This window comes from Pectinophora gossypiella, chromosome 22, assembly GCF_024362695.1.
Source record: "Pectinophora gossypiella chromosome 22, ilPecGoss1.1, whole genome shotgun sequence".
NCBI classification, from domain to species: Eukaryota; Metazoa; Arthropoda; class Insecta; order Lepidoptera; family Gelechiidae; genus Pectinophora; species Pectinophora gossypiella.
This window is the reverse complement of record NC_065425.1, coordinates 1,099,490-1,115,964: the sequence shown is the minus strand read 5'-3', so window position 1 is coordinate 1,115,964 and position 16,475 is coordinate 1,099,490. Positions and strand designations below refer to the sequence as shown.

The window sequence follows — 16,475 nt, the reverse complement described above, 5'->3', positions numbered from 1 at the left end:
ACTAAATAAAGACAGATCTAGAACTAACGAAAAACACTTTCTTTTTTCTACTTAACTTATTTATAAATAATCAAGAAAAACGTAATAATAAGGCCCTGCGCAGACGACAGACTATCCGTGACGCACTTTTTAGTCTGTGAAACTATGCAATTATATTTTATGCAGTAACACACACGACGCGCAAAAAGTCCGGCGCGTTACTGCATATAATTGCATAGGTTATATTTTCACAGACTAAAAAGTGCGTCACGGATAGTCTGTCGTCTGCGCAGGGCCTAAGTCCGACATTTGATCACGTTCTTCTATGACGTCACACTGTGCTACTTCATACAAATTCCATAGTAATTTTGTGTTTTGGCGTTTAGTGAACCCCCGATACCGACCCCGCCGGCGTGGTCGACGATTTCCCTCATTCAGTACTTACCGCTATCGACCCACTAGGGTCGATTAATTCTTTCAAATATTTTTCCTCTCAGACGACGCCCTGAGCCGAGGTTCGCGCCCAACTGGGCACCCTCAGGCCTGTTGTCTTAAACGTTGTACCGGGTGAGAGCCTTCAGCGCTCCCCATATGTCCGGCCAAGTAGTTAATGCCATCTGCGGCAAATCTACAATAAGTCACGTCAAAAAAAAGACGTTTAGTGAAAAGTAATTGATTTCGCCTAGTTGGACGTGAAGAAGTTACGTATGTTTCTGATTCTCTACATAGTTTACTTTTTAATTTCGAAATTGTAATGTGTTTTATTGATTTGACTAGTTGGAAACTGGCGTATTACCTTGTAACTTTCTTTTTCCTTCTATCAGTTGGTCGAAGCTAACATAATTTCTAGCGTTATCACGTTTTTAATTTTTCACAGGGTCCACTTACCTAACTTAGAGTGGTATTAATAAACGAATCTCAGCTGAGACTGTCCCTCAAGACCATGCTCAAGTCCCAGTTTTTATATGAGAACTGTCACATTTACACGATCTTGAGAGCAGTGTCGAAGCTGAGGTTAGTTTATTAATACAACCCTTAAAGTGTGCAGATTAGACTGACCTTTTCGTGAATAAAAGTAATGATAATCTTTTACAGGCCGGAAGCATTGTTCATGCTGATAATGTATGGGGTTTACTGCATCGCTCTGCGGTTCAACACCGCACTGGAGCGTTGGGCCATGACCATCAAACTGCCCTTCAAGCTGCCCACACGGGAAGAGCAGGCTGCCTTAGTCACATACAAGTAATCCACTTAAGTACACTTTTAATTATACATTGGCCCCGATTCCTGCAGACACCGCCTAATTTTATTTTAAGTTATATCCGTCATTTTCATATCTGTCGAAAATGAAAGGGACGGATGATTCACAGCTCTTAATTTTAGGAAGAATGAGTAAATGAATGAATAACCCGGGCGAATCAAAAGGTACGTCGCTGGTATGCAATCCGTTTGACGTGCTGTCTACTTAACTGTGTCGGGTTATTGACGGATGTAAAATTTTTAGACGGTTGGTTTAGATTTGTGCTTAAAATTGACGTGTGTTCCATAAATTTTATGCTTGTCGATTACCCGTCCCTTTCCTTTTCGGCGGATAAGAAAATGACAGATATAACTTAAAATAAAATTAGATGGTATTTACAGGAATTAGCACCATTGTTTTAGGTTTACGCGATTATTATAATAATTAAAACATAATAACGGGTTCTTACTTGCCTTACTTGGTAAGAACCGCGTTTAAATCAGGGATATGAGACTCCCGATATTTCGATACTGTTGCAAGTGCCATGATCACGGGATGACTGGTAGTCATCTTAGTGGGAGTCTCATATCCCTGACATAAACGCGGTAAGAACCCGTTATTATGTGATTTAATCACTTTTATTTATCCAACCACCAAGGGAGGGGGGGTCTTCTTCTATCGTGTGGGTTCTGAGGTGGACTACCAACATCATCAACCCTGGTGCTGACACTTGCTTTTCAGATGAATTGCTTCTATTTGGCCTTTTTAACCCCTGGTTCGAATTCCAAAGGGGACAAATCATAAAAATCACTTTGAAACCCTAGTTTGGTTAGGACATTAGAGGCTGATCACCTGATTGTCCAAGAATAAGACGATCCGTGCTTCGCGAGGCACGATAAGCCGTTGGTCCCGGTTACTGCTTACTGATGTAAGTACGTAGTCGTTAGATGAGTCGTGTTAGAAGTTGTAAATTGTTAATGTTGTACCCCCAGGAGCGCGCAGGCGCAACCAGCCGCTGCCGCGGGCGACGCGCAGTACACCGAGGTGGAGGGACAGACCAAGGAGACTGCGTTACAGAATCCGCGTAAGTCACACACTGCATCATCGAAATATACTTTCCAGAGAATACACTACACTGAAAATACACTATACTGAAAACCACAAAGTGCCTACTTGAAAAACCAATTCTGAAATACCCTCTTTACATTGTTGATGTATGATGTGATCTGTGTTTGCTTCTGTGCCGAGGTTTTTCTTGCAGCTACTTATCTGAGCTACAGGTTGTAAGAGCTGCAATAATATTGGAGCCTTTATCGCTTAAAGCGATTTCTTGCAGACAACCGTAAGGCGAGGAAAAGTGTAAAAATTGTAATTGAAAGATTGCGGGTACAAACTATAACTATGTATGTTAGAGTACGAATATTATACTCTGATCCCAAGGTAACAGTGTCCTTTGTGGAGGACGCATAGCGCCAGTTAAACAATGGCTCACTGTCACGGATTACTTTTATTGGATGTTCTCTGTACGGAGTTCGACACAAGAATGGTACAACTCGTGCGGCTCGCCGTCTTATAAGGGTTGTCCCCACTACCGTACCTTGCACGTGTGTCGTAAACAAGTGCAGGTGTTGTTTGTTTGCTAGCCGCACGGGTTGTTTACAGTTAACATAATATTTAGATTTTCAATATTTCGCTGTCGCGCTATCATGTATGTGTTTAACTGTCTTGGTCAGCGTACAACCCGGACGGCGCGTACGACAATGCGGCGTACAACGCGGGCCCCACTAACGCTTGGGACCCCAACAGCAGCTGGGACCCTAACAACGCCTGGGGCGAGGTATGTTCAACTATTTTAACACGTTGACAGTCCCCATACAAAACGTTTTGACTTCCTAAGTCCCGCATACTTCAACCTTTGCTAAGTTACCCGGGATCCAAGTGTATGGGTCATGTATGGGTCATGTATGGGTCATGTATGGGTCATGTATGGGTCATGTATGGGTCATGTCCGTCATGACCGTCATGATCCGTATATGGATCACTGGACTGTCAACGTGTTAAGACACTGGAATTGTTTGTATACAGTTACATATGAGTAACTATGGTACACATCCCCCGTGGTCTAGTGGTTAGAGCGTTAGGCTCACGATCTGGAGGTCCGGGTTCGATTCCCGATGGGGACATTGTCGAAATCACTTTGTGAGACTGTCCTTTGTTTGGTAAGGACTTTTCAGGCTTGAATCACCTGATTGTCCGAAAAAGTAAGATGATTCGGAGGGCACGTTAAGCCGTTGGTCCCGGCTATTAGCCGTAAAAACACCTCCACCGACCCGCAGTGGAGCAGCGTGGTGGAGTATGCTCCATACCCCCTCCGGTTGATTGAGGGGAGGCCTGTGCCCAGCAGTGGGACGTATATAGGCAGTTTATGAAACTATGGTATCTCTACGCAGCAAACGAACACCGCGGCACAGGCGCCGGCGGCGATCGGCTGGGGCCTGCCGCCCGAGCCCACGGCACCCGCGCAGGCCCCGCGCCCAGCACTGTCCGCCGGCAGCACGCCTGGTGACGCCCCGCAGCCGCAGCCGCAGCCACAGGTCAGCTTGATGGCCCAAGTGACGCGGGAACGGGGTTTTGATAGCGGTCTCACACAAATTCCCATAGCCCCACTCGCTTGTTCCGTTTTCAATTCTGCCTGCATTATTTACTAAGCATCAGGGAGAATTATTTTGCAGTTGCAGTATCTTACGATTTTACAATGTGTCATCGCGTATCACATCGAGTGTCACCATGTATCAACACGTATCACACCAAGTGTCACCAAGTATTACACCATGTATTACCACGTATCATATAGTGCACCGGCCCCAGTACTTTCACAACCTCGCCTTTCCATCTCTGGGACAGGTCCGTATAGTTTCGAACCTGTACCCTCTGGCCTAAAGGTGTGTCCAAACATTGAGCAACAAGAGCGCGGCAGCAACACGCGGCATTTGTAGGACACATTTCTGCCGCGCTCTAGTTTGGACAAAGCCAACTAATGTTTGCGCGGCAGTACTGCGCGGCACAACCAAGATATGCCGCGCGCTTCTGTTGGCATCAGAATCATGTTTGTGCGCAGAAATACGCCCAAACACAATTACTGCCGAATGTTGACTAAGAATGCTCGCGCGCGGCAGCTAGCCAGAAGCGTTCGCGCGCGGCTGTCGTCTAAACAGAGCGCGGCGGGCCGCGCGCGGCAGCCGCGCTCGATTGCCGCTCGATGTTTGGACACACCTTAAGGAGAACACCCTCGTCTGCGGGTCTTGTCGCATGTTATGTTTGGTGTCCGTCACAGGACCTCTGAACTTCACGTGTAAAGAGGTCCTAACCTCCCCAAGTGTCAACAAGTATCACCAAGTATCATATCATGTATCACTACGTATCACATCATGTATCTAGTACGTCTCACATTAAGATCTAAGTATATCATTTTATAGTTTACTAGCGACCCGCCCCGGCTCCGCTCGGGTGCAATGCTGACGAAAAAATGAAATTATTAACGACATCACATTAAAAACCTCAAAATAACAGTATTTCTCCACTATTTAATGGATATTATTATACAATATAAACCTTCCTCTTGAATAACTCTATCTATTAAAAAAACCTGCATCAAAATCCGTTGCGTAGTTTTAACCCTTTCACGGACAGAGACCATGGGTCATTGGTGGTTCATAATAGGTAGTATGAGAGTATGACAACTTGGAATCGGAACGTCATTAGACGTTCTGTCCTTGAAAGTGTTAAGTTTTAAGCGTACATAGGGATATAGGGACAGAAAAAGCGACTCTGTTTTATACTATGTAGTGATTTATGACCACCAGGCCCCAGTGGTACCAACCTACTACAAAGCAAAGGAATACAACCCGGAGACAGCTGTCAACCCCCTCATCAAACCTGCCAATGCGAGTGAGTATATTCTTCTTCTGCTATTTTCTTTTTATTTTTTCCTTGGTACAGCCCCAGTAACTAACCGTTACATGAGCCATGACAGGGGCCTTTGGTGGCTCAATAGTAACCCTGACACAAGGGTTGATGAGGTTGGTACTCCACCTCACTACCTACACGATAGAAGCTTATAATGTCGCATCTCCACAGATCCTCTGCAGCTAGCGTTCTGGTACGTAGCGTATCCCATCCACTGGTCCTGCCGCCACACCATGCCTGACTGCCGCGGGCCCTGGTACCCTGTCACGTTCCTCGTCTCCATGTTGTGGATCTCATTCTACTCATACTTCATGGTCTGGATGATTACTATCATTGGTAAGTCCAAAAGTCAGGTTACTTTCAGAGTGGGTTTGAGGTCTTGATTACTAGGGATATTTTTTTTAAAATCTTTATGTAATAAAGACCTTAGTGACTACTGCCTATGTCGCTCTGTAACAACTACATATTTTATTTAAATAATAATAAAAAAAATTGCAAGATGAGTTCAGAACTCCGATAAATTATCGCATGGGATCTTTTTTTGTTGACCGGAAGAGATTGCTACAAGCTGTATTTGTTATGTTATGATGTCATAGATATTTTTAATATTGGAAAATATTGATTCAGTAAAATTAGAGGTATAGACCATAAATGAGTAATAATAAAGTAGTAATGAGGAGGTCCCGGGTTCGAATCCCGGTGGGGACATATTACAAAAGTCACTTGGTGATACCTAGTTTGATTAGAACATTACAGACTGGTCACCTGATTGTCCAAAAGGCACGTTAAGCCGTTGATCCCGGTTACTACTTACTAATGTAAGTAAGTAGTCGTTACATGAGCCATGTCAGGGGCCATTGGCGACTCAATAATAACCCTGACACCAGGGTTGATGGGATTGGTAATACACCTCACAACCCACACGATAGCAGAAGACAGGCGTGATGATGTTGTGTTGCTATGTGCAGGTTTCACCCTGGGTATCCCGGACACGGTGATGGGTCTAACGTTCGTGGCTGCTGGCGTATCTGTCCCGGATGCGCTCTCATCACTCGCCGTCATCAAGGAAGGGTGAGCATTATACCATTTTTTTATTTACTTACTTATTATTCATTCGTGGACATGTACATTCTCCCAATATTAACCTTATTAGACTTGTTTTTTTAGCTCTGCTATGCACAGTTATGCGCAGTGTCACTTTTTTTGTTTACTCTGTCGGAAACATAAGATTGTATGCTGGCTACATTTTTGTGTCTTTCTCCAGAAGAGAGGCATCATAGACTGAAATACAAGTATTTCTATACTTAGTCAGCTATGGTACCTACTCGATTATATTCATGTCAACTATGCTTAAATTGTACCGATATTTTTGTCAATAAAAATATTATTATTATTAGTTAAATAAGATTACCAATATATTCCTGTTCAGATACGGTGATATGGCGGTGTCCAACGCGGTGGGGTCCAACGTGTTCGACATCCTGGTGTGCCTGGGGCTCCCCTGGTTCATACAGACGGCCATCATCCAGCCAGGCAGCCACGTCAACGTCATCAGCAAAGGTCAGTCTGGACTAAACGGTATTTTGACGTCACTTATGAACTCCATCTCCCTAGCGTTATTCCGTTTTTTCACAGGGTCCGCTTACTTAACCTGAAGTTTTGACAGGTCCGGTTTTTTACAGAAGCGACTGCCTGTCTGAACCAGCCTTACCGGACGGTCTTAAGATTTTACAATACAATACAAATACACTTTATTGCACCAAAATAAAAATAAAAAATTACAAAAAGACTTAACTAAGTAAATGGCAAATGGCGGCCTTATCGCTTAAGATTTTGTGTTAAGAATGCTTACTTTTAGCTCAGCCCACCCCATTAGGGATATCAGGCGTAAGTTTATGTATTATGTATGTGTAAGTACCAACGGAAAACCAGTCCAATACAGGTTAGATCACGCCCGCGTGATGGTTTAAGTCCCGATCTCCCTATCCATCCATAGGGAAGGCCCGTGCCCCAGCAGTGGTTACGTTAATGGGCTGATGATGATCTTTGACCTAGGAAACTACCCAATTGAGATCTTAGGAATAAGCGAATGTGCTTTTGAATAATAACTTTTTGCCCCCAGGTCTGGTCTACTCGACCCTGTCGCTGTTCTCGACGGTGATATTCCTGGTGGTGGCGACCCACGCCAACGGCTGGAAGCTCGACCGCAAGTACGGCGCTGTGCTGATGGTGTGGTACCTTCTCTTCATCACCTTCGCCAGTCTGTATGAGCTGAACGTCTTCGGAGACTTCCACCCACCTGATTGCGGCTCCACCTACTAAAAACGCTCGAATTTTCTGGAAAAACGTACCTACTTTGTTGGTAAAAAAGAGTGGTACAGCTAATTTATTTTAAAAAATCCCCCCCTCATCTCAGTCTGATAGCGCTTAAAACCGCGCAGATATTTTATTAAAACCAATACCAAACTAAGACTTAAATACCCTTTTTATTATTGTATATTAATTATTCAATAAATCGAAATGCGACGAGTCAGTTCTGTAGCTGTTAGCTCTACTAATTGTAAAGTAAATTAACATTTAATTTGTCGTACATAGCTTTCAGTAATCCGGGATTAAAAAGAACACATCGAAGCAATTCATCTACAAGAGAAATATTGAAATTTGACATTTGCGCATATAAAAGTAAGTGCGCAACGCAAACATATGTCAAATAGCAATATTGCTTTTTAGATGAATTGCTTTAATCCCACCTTTGCCTTTTTAACCCCACAGTACTCATTAACGGCCTATTTAAATGTAGTATTATAATCGAATATTTACAACACAAATTGGTGAGTCTGCTAATCCAATTTCTATGCCATTTGCTCTCTCTAAAATGTCGGAAATTACACCACAAATGCTAGGAGTCTCGAATTTTGCATGGAATTCCACTTTATCGACCCAGGTGTCCACCTAAAATTCGTAATAAATTTTTATATTATAACGTGAATCAACGTGGAGTGTATCCCTTCTGTAGGATGAGTTACGAAATAGAAAGGCATCAGTTGGAAAAAGTAGATTGATTGAAAATAAGTTTTTATAAGTTTTCTTCTTTCCGATCTTTATGAAATAAATATAAGTAAAACTATGATTTTGCAGTTAAACGCTCTGCGCAAATGGTTATAGTGTAAAAATATAACCAAAACAGTATGTTTGTTTACTCAAATGATACAGGGAACTGTCAAAATTTAAGAACACTCACACAGTAGGAACACCTGGGGGGTTAATAAGGCCACATTGAAGCAATTCATCTAAAACAGCAATATTGCAATTTGACATTTGCGCATATAAAAGTAAGTGCGCAATGCACACAAATGTCAAATAGCAATATTGCTTTTTTAGATGAATTGCTTCGATGCGGGCTTTTTAACCCCTTTGATGGGAAAAACAGGCGGGTTGTATCCTCATTGTAAAAGCAGATTCACCAAAATATTTATATAAATATTTAAGTTTTCTACTATGCTATAGTCTTATGATTAAAAAAAACATCGATGTTGCTAGTTTCTACTTTTACATAAAGTTACATACAAGATTACATGTCAAAATTGTGTGAAAACGAAATAGGATCGAAAATATAATTTTTTGAAACAATTTTATTTCATCAGTATTTTTTTTTTACTATTACACATAGGAAAAATGTAGTTTTTACATTGTTATTAATTATTTGGCAATGTAATACAAAGTTGTATTCAACAGTTTGTACGCGCTTTCACACCGCCCGCATTGAACGCTAAGACATTTGCGCCACGTATCACATTGATGAATACATTTTTGTACTCATCTGTTTTTGAAGGTCTGTAACCCAGTGTCTGGAAGAGAAATGCAGTAAGAGCAGTCCAGTTATAAAATGAACGCATACTGACATAAAAATGCTATAAAAAATTCTGTAATTACTTTGTCATAATTGCAATATACCCAGAGCTAGCACGCACAAAATTCAGTCAGTTTTCACTCAATTTTGCGTTTAATTCAGTAAATAATAAAAATCACAGCTACGGTTCAGTGGTGTTACTCATCTTATGAATATTTAATAGATTTTAGTGGCACTTATAAATAATTTCAAATAGCTGCAGGTAAGTAAATATGTCCAGAAAATGTATGTTGCTGTATTCATGAAAATATTTTACTTCAGGTTGTTGTAATGTGTACCTAAAAAGCTTTGCATTATGTATAGTTCTTGTTTAGTTGTTTGATGTGATATTGTACTAGGTATAGCTTGCTCGAGTCTTTAAGACGTAAAATACTCATTTTTAAAATGATCTCGATCTTTTAGAATGTACATAAGTAAGGTCTTAAGCACTAACCTATCCTATAGACGAATTTTGAATACCCGTAAAGAGACAAAACATCGAGAATATGACGAATTACCTAAATTAATACATAGTAGTTTTCAGGAGGTTAAAAAGGCTACATTGAAGCAATTCATCTAAAAACATATTGGTATTTTAGATGAATTGCTTCCATGTGGTCTTTTTAACCTCCAGTACGAGGATATAGTATAAATTAAATAGAATTTACACTTTTTTGCTACGGATACGCATGTAGAAAGAGTTGGTAATTATAAATTGACATTATTTTTGAATCATATCAAGGAGCAATTTTAGAGCGATGAAGAGTTTCGCGAATTCGTTGCCGCTATATACTCCAACATAGATTGTTTCACGGCCTGTTTTGCCCTTTGGGTTCGAAGGTCGTTTTGGTAGCCGCTTCTGTAAAAACAGTTGCCTGTCGATTAACAAATACTTTAGGCTAGATACCTAAGATATAAAATCGCTTTTTTGTAATGAATCTTAGTTAAATTCTAACGAAACAATTGACCAGTTACCCGATCTTCCAAAGTTATACCATGTGAACCTTATTAGAGTAACCAACGATATCTATAAAGTCCTTCCTATAAAAAAAAAATATAACCGCAATCGCTGTACCGTGCCTAGAGTAACAGGCGACAGACTAGAGATTTCAATCCCAAGACTTTTCTTATCCCAGAATCCCCGAACTTTTTCTCAATCTCGGGATTCCGATGTTTGGGATCTCTAAGATTGGTGTACCAGGGAAATAAAACAAAGCATGACTTCTAATAATGTCCCAGTCAAACAGAGACGCAAATGTGAAGAATGGTAGTCAGAGGTACGATCGGGCATCCCCACGAGCCCACGAATGCGTTCAGCTGCTTATATCTTATTTTATAGATTTTGTCCTTTCCAGCATGATAGGTGATTGTCTAGTCACCTGTTACCATAATATGGTTCATCATATCCACCTTAAGACTTCATATATTAATTTATTAAAATTGGCTATGACCTTATTATTTATTCGTAGGCTATGAGTTATTTTCTGATCGCTTGTGGGCCCGCCCGGTATGTATGTATGCTTTAGACAGAGAGATACAGAGTGGAGGGGGCAACTCGGCCGCCTTGTCTCGATATACACCTACCTAAGGCGCGGTGCAGCATGATTGACGAATTATCATATTAATAATAAGTGTTTCCCAAAAACAACCCTATACCTCCTATCCCAAACTTTTTCTTCCCACATTATTTTTTATTAATACTAATCCCATTCCAATTCTGTGATCTATGTAGCTAAATAAATTTATAGGTAGGTAAAACATACGTATTGTAATATTATTATAATTATTATTAAATAAACACTACGCTGTGCCTATTTTGCATTCTGCCTATAATGTGAAAATCGTTTTATGTGAAGTCTTATTTGTATTAGAAATAGGTTCAGCGTGGTAGAATAAATACCTACCATGGTAGAATATAACGATGTATGCTCGCTCTATCTCGACAAATAACTTGAGTTGGAAAGAGTCGGTAAGTAATAATAGTTCCTTTATAGTCGTCATATCTAAGATGCCTATTACACTGACATTTTTAAGCGTGCGGATTTCCGGTAAGCGAGAAAGTGTACATTAAAATCGTCGGAAAACGCAAAGCAAGCTTGTTACAAAAATTTAACCCGTAAGTCAAAGTGTTAAGGGCCGGGCTGTATTGTGAGAAAATAAAAATAAATACCTTGTTACGTTTTACCATGGAAAAATTACACTTTTAGTGATGGTTGCTAGGTCGCTGTGAGGTTGTTTACTGACCAGCTTAGCTAGCTAAACATTATCACGGATGAGAGAACACATTATAAAATCTTTTGATAAATATCATAGAAAGAGATTTTAGATTGAAATGAATAACGGTACATTTTCAAATGAGATTCAACTACTCTTGAGTCATGTAAAACTCAAGTTGAGTCGAATATTCTAAAAACAAACGAATCAAAAAAGCGGCGTTCACTGTGTTCTTGTGAAAAGAACTATAAAATCACTATATGAAGAGAAAACTAAGAAAAAGAAAAATTTAAAAGCATTTTTGAGCTTTGTAATCGCTCAAGTAACGGTCGCTAACTTAATTAACCAAAATAAATTCAAAAGTTTGATCACTAAGATATGAATTGGCTTATAAATTACAATTATTTAGTGTCAATTAGATATGGCTAACATGACATAAGATGTGCAAAGCAGAAATATAAAAATAGAAAAATATCCCATTAAATGATTTATTTAAAAAAAAAATGTTTATCACGCCTTGATGTTTTTTCATAACTATTATAAGTTACGTAGTCTTAACAGCGTCAATTAAAATCTATAATTGTATAAAAATAAATATGTCTACTAAGCATTATTACGACAATAACTTTGTATGTTGCGTTTGAAGTCGACCTCTAACTGCCAAATGTCAACTGTTGCGAAAATACACAAATTGATATAATTTATCTTCCAACATCCAAAAAGCGTATAATATGAAAGATTATCCGTTTTTATAATATTATTTATAACTACCTCATTATTTTAAAAAGGTCACAAAACTATAAATGTTTATCTTGTGCGATATCATTATGATTAATACTAATTTAAATATTCCACTGCTACTATTGCAATACTTTGCAACAAAGAACAAATGCACGAGACATGTTGAAAATTAGCTTCGAAATTGTACATTATTTGTATCTACGTAGACTTAATGTAGCAGGCATGTGCTTACCTACACGAATCAATTAATAAGGTCAATTGAATAATTCAATTAAACATTAAAACGAGACTAAAATGTACTTAAAAGATCTCAAGATCTTTAAAAGAACCAACGATTTGTTAAAAATGAAATTGGAGCCAATTAATTACAACGTAATTATTGATGATGTAACTAATATAAAGAGGTATTCTCTTATTTGTGTGTTTATTAACGAAAGTAAGACTACACAATTAAAGATAAGTGTGTATGACTTTTCTCTCTTTAAAAACGCGGCGCTTAAAAATGGTCGTGTGAAAGCGTTAAAGACACAAGCGTTTTAAAGACACGAATAGAGAATATCTCATTTTTGTTCAAGCGTGGTGTATCTTAAACATTCCTGCTTTAATCGAACGCGCATAATATATCTATGGTTGTAACAACAGCCTAATTTGACTAATGTAAATAGTAGTGGACCATACTAACCATTAATTAGATGTAAGTTTTAAAACACTTCTTTTTTCTTTTTTTATTATGTTCATATTGTTTAATTTTTTAAGCTACTTCAAAAATAGATTACTTAAAAATAATTAGTTAGTTTTGCCTAGTATTTATTAGATCAGCGGGCCTACCACCGATAGCATGCGACTTTTTCTCGCCGCCAGAGAGTTCATCTGTCTCTTTCTGTACAGTACTGTGAGAGAGTGACGGGTGACGTATGTCGAGGCGAGAAAGAGTTGCACGCTTACGGTGCTAAGCCCGCTGATGTTGACTTGAAGTTGTGTATTTGTAAAACTTAATAATGTGATACTGATTTATAAAAATATCAATGAAAAAAATATCTTTAATTCTTAAAATGCTTTGGGCTCAAGATAACTTTGCTATCAAAATAGATATTGAAATAGATTTGCACTTTAAAACTAAGTAATGCGGAAAAGTCATATTGCTATAAAATGTTATTTTTACCATAATCAGAACAAAAAGAATTAAGTATAAATGTTTGGGAAAGTAATACAGCTATTTTGCTTCATCTCTTTAGCATTTACGATAGCTACGTGCTAGATTATATTATACAATCAGCGTGTTAGTGACACAGTAACGAAAAAAAAGAACGCCTGTTTGATTGTACTTACTAAAAACGAAGTGTTTTTCTTGTCAGAAATATTTAATTAATATTTTGTATTTTTGCCGCGCTACATCGCTAGACTACGTATATGTACGTAGCGACTATTCGTCTTGTTCGATTAACATTGATGGTTTTTAATCATTTCACATTTATTTATTTTCTTTTAAATTTGAATTCTATGCAGCTTGAATTAAAGCACAAAATGGGACTGAAAATAATTTAAAAGGTAGTAAAATTTTCATTAATTTTCCGACAGGAAATTCGTCTTCGAAAAGTTTTCGTTACAATGTCACTAACTGCCTGTATAATTATAGTGTCGATTCAGACAGATACAAACTTAGCCTGATCTTACTTAGATAGTAGTAAAAGTAGTAGTGATATCCTTCTCTAACGATAAATGCAAAGAAGAGACAGGGATATCTGTTACTGGAACTGTCAAACTAAATTGACATGTGTAAAACTAACTCTGTCTCTTTCTAGCGTTTATCGTTAGAGAAGGTTAGCATTATTTTTATAACTGTCAAATTAAGATTAAGTTTGTGTCCGCCAGGTTCGGCGTCATTATGTACCTTATTCTAAGTAAATTATTATCTTTTCACCTGTTAATCCTATATCAAATGTCTAATTCGTGTGTAAAAATTATAGTTACCTAAATATTCAATGTTGATTTGTATTTATATCCTTGTAGCGTAAGACGTATCATTTAAATTTTAACGTTTTAAATTAAATGTTATAATTTCATAACTTACATCTTATACTAGCATTATCTGTGTGACGTGTAAACACGTTCTGTAAGTCTAGCACACTACGTCGAGAAACGAGTACAGATACAAAACTTTAAATGAAAAGATATGGTTATTATAAAAGTTTTGAAAATAGGGGAGAGTACAAACAGGAAACCCCTAAAGCACACATATGTGTATGTGTACTTTACGAATGATTCATAGTCAAAACATTACGTTCGCCGCCATTCTGACACACGCTTGCCATTTTTACCCTCGTCTCTCGACGATCTGTCTCAGAACGTGTAAAAACGTTGTACCCGATATGTAAGCATAACTTTTCATTATAGTTTAAAGCTGAAAAGAGTGAAAAAATCATCTAAAAGTACTTATTTCCTTTTATAACATATAAGCTCACGACTATAATTAGGGCAGTCCAAAGGTGAATCCTCTGCAAGATGAACTAAGCAACCCACGCACTCTTCATCAAGTATTCTGTTAGACCAACGTGAGAAATGGTGAGCCGTATCACCGTCTATAATTGTCGAGCCAACTGTATCAGAAAAAACTGCACTTAAGGTATATAAATATAATAACCCTATTCGTAAACTACTAAATAGATTTGTACGCGGTTTTCTCTGTTACGATTTACATTTTTAAATATACTATAGGGTAATAATTGTACCCAATGAAGCCGGGGTGATGTGCTAATATTTCTACTCTTTTCAGTCGAAACTATCGAAATTATAACACCCCAAGTCTAAGATGTTCTCTCGACTCGTCCACTACTCCACTGAACATTTTGGTATTTTCAGTTGCGTCCTCGACTTGAAGACTTCACTCATTGGAGTCGAGCATATCACACTACCAACATAATAATAAAAAATTGACGTCATGCCTTTCTGGAGTAAACTCGCCCCGATACCGACCCCGCCGGCGTGGTCGACTTCCCTCAATCAGCGCTTATCGCTATCGACCCACTAGGGTTGATTATTTCAATTATTTTTTTATCTCAGATGACGCCCTGAGCCGAGGTTCGCGCCCAACTGAGCACCCTCAGGCCTGTTGTCTTCAACGTTGTACCGGGTGAGAGCCTTCAGCGCTCCCCATTTGTCCGACCAAGTAGTTAATGCCATCTGCGGCAAATCTACAATAAGTCACGTCAAAAAAAGGAGTAAACTCGAGTTAAGGGTATGATGCCGTTTAAGAATACCTGTTTTGAGCTGAGTTCTAGGTCTTGGAGGTGGCGTCAACTGGGGACGGAGTAGAAGAAGGTAGGAGATAACATCTTAGAATTCGAGTGTAAGGGTGGTACTTATTAATAAACTAATCTCAGCTTTGAAACTGCCCTCGAGATCATGTCAATGTTACAATTCTCATATAGGGTGGTATGAAATGAAATGAAATTTATTCCGTGCATGGTGTTTAGGTTACAAACTGCTGTTATTTTTCATTGAGTATCACCAAATACTGCCTTTTCAAACATCATCATCACCAGCCCATTAACGTCCCTAATGCTGGGGCACGGGCCTTCCCTATGGATGGATAGGGAGATCGGGCCTTAAACCACCACGCGGGCCCAGTGCGGATTGGTGGTTATTAACGACTGCTAATGCAGCCGGGACCAACGGCTTAACGTGCCTTCCGAAGCACGGAGGAGCTCGAGATGAAAACTTTTTTTTTGTGGTCACCCACCCTATGACCGGCTTGAACAATCACAGACCGAGCGCGTTTACCGCTGCGCCACCGAGCTACTTTTCAAACATACACTCAGATTATTTAAAAACAATAACAAATAATAATATCAATTTTACAAATATTCTACACACTTAATACATGCTGACAATTTTGATATAAAAACAGGGACTTGAGCATGATCTTGAGGGCAGTCTACCACCCTTAGGGTGGTATGCTCAAGTCCCTGTTTTATATGAGAACTGTCACATTGTCATGATCTCAAGGGCAGTCTCAAAGCTGAGATTAGTTTATTAATACCACCCTTAGTCTTTGTTGAATATGTCTGTAATATTTGTTGAGTACCTTGTTACTGTAGTGATTTCCGGCAGTATTATATTGTATAACCTTTAACCAATTTGTTATACTGTTTATCGGTGTTTGGTATGTAACGGTTAGATTAGGTGTTCCTGTACATAGCTGGTGCGCGTACGCATACGAGCTAATAAATAACATTACGTGAATTATTGTTAATTACTGTAAGTACATGAAGACGATGTTAAATAAAGTGTAAAATGTGGCGTGGTCTTGTTATTTCTACAAAAATCATCCGCTTACCTAACCTGAAGATTTGACAGGTCCGGTTTTTATAGAACTGACTGCCTGTCTGATCTTCCAAACCGCGAAGGTAAAACCAGCCCAATACAGGTTAGGTCACATACCTCCGA

The 16,475-nt window shown here is 39.0% G+C and overlaps 1 protein-coding gene across 2 annotated transcripts in view; it reads left to right on the top strand.

The window, feature by feature from the left end:
* LOC126377039 (probable sodium/potassium/calcium exchanger CG1090) overlaps positions 1-16,475 on the top strand; it is a 48,824-nt gene that overhangs the window by 21,990 nt on the left and 10,359 nt on the right. Inside the window, exons 8-16 of one of the 2 annotated variants that reach the window (XR_007567781.1) lie at positions 1,075-1,221; positions 2,212-2,303; positions 2,953-3,056; positions 3,670-3,813; positions 5,083-5,167; positions 5,357-5,521; positions 6,154-6,256; positions 6,615-6,745; positions 7,308-15,159. Coding sequence is in view for 1 of the 2 variants with exons in the window: in XM_050024659.1 (XP_049880616.1) it covers positions 1,075-1,221; positions 2,212-2,303; positions 2,953-3,056; positions 3,670-3,813; positions 5,083-5,167; positions 5,357-5,521; positions 6,154-6,256; positions 6,615-6,745; positions 7,308-7,507 (1,171 nt within the window). In the remaining variant the exon portion in view is untranslated. Of the gene's footprint in view, positions 1-1,074; positions 1,222-2,211; positions 2,304-2,952; positions 3,057-3,669; positions 3,814-5,082; positions 5,168-5,356; positions 5,522-6,153; positions 6,257-6,614; positions 6,746-7,307; positions 16,329-16,475 lie in introns of those variants that run through there. The other variant, XM_050024659.1, reaches the window with a different exon arrangement.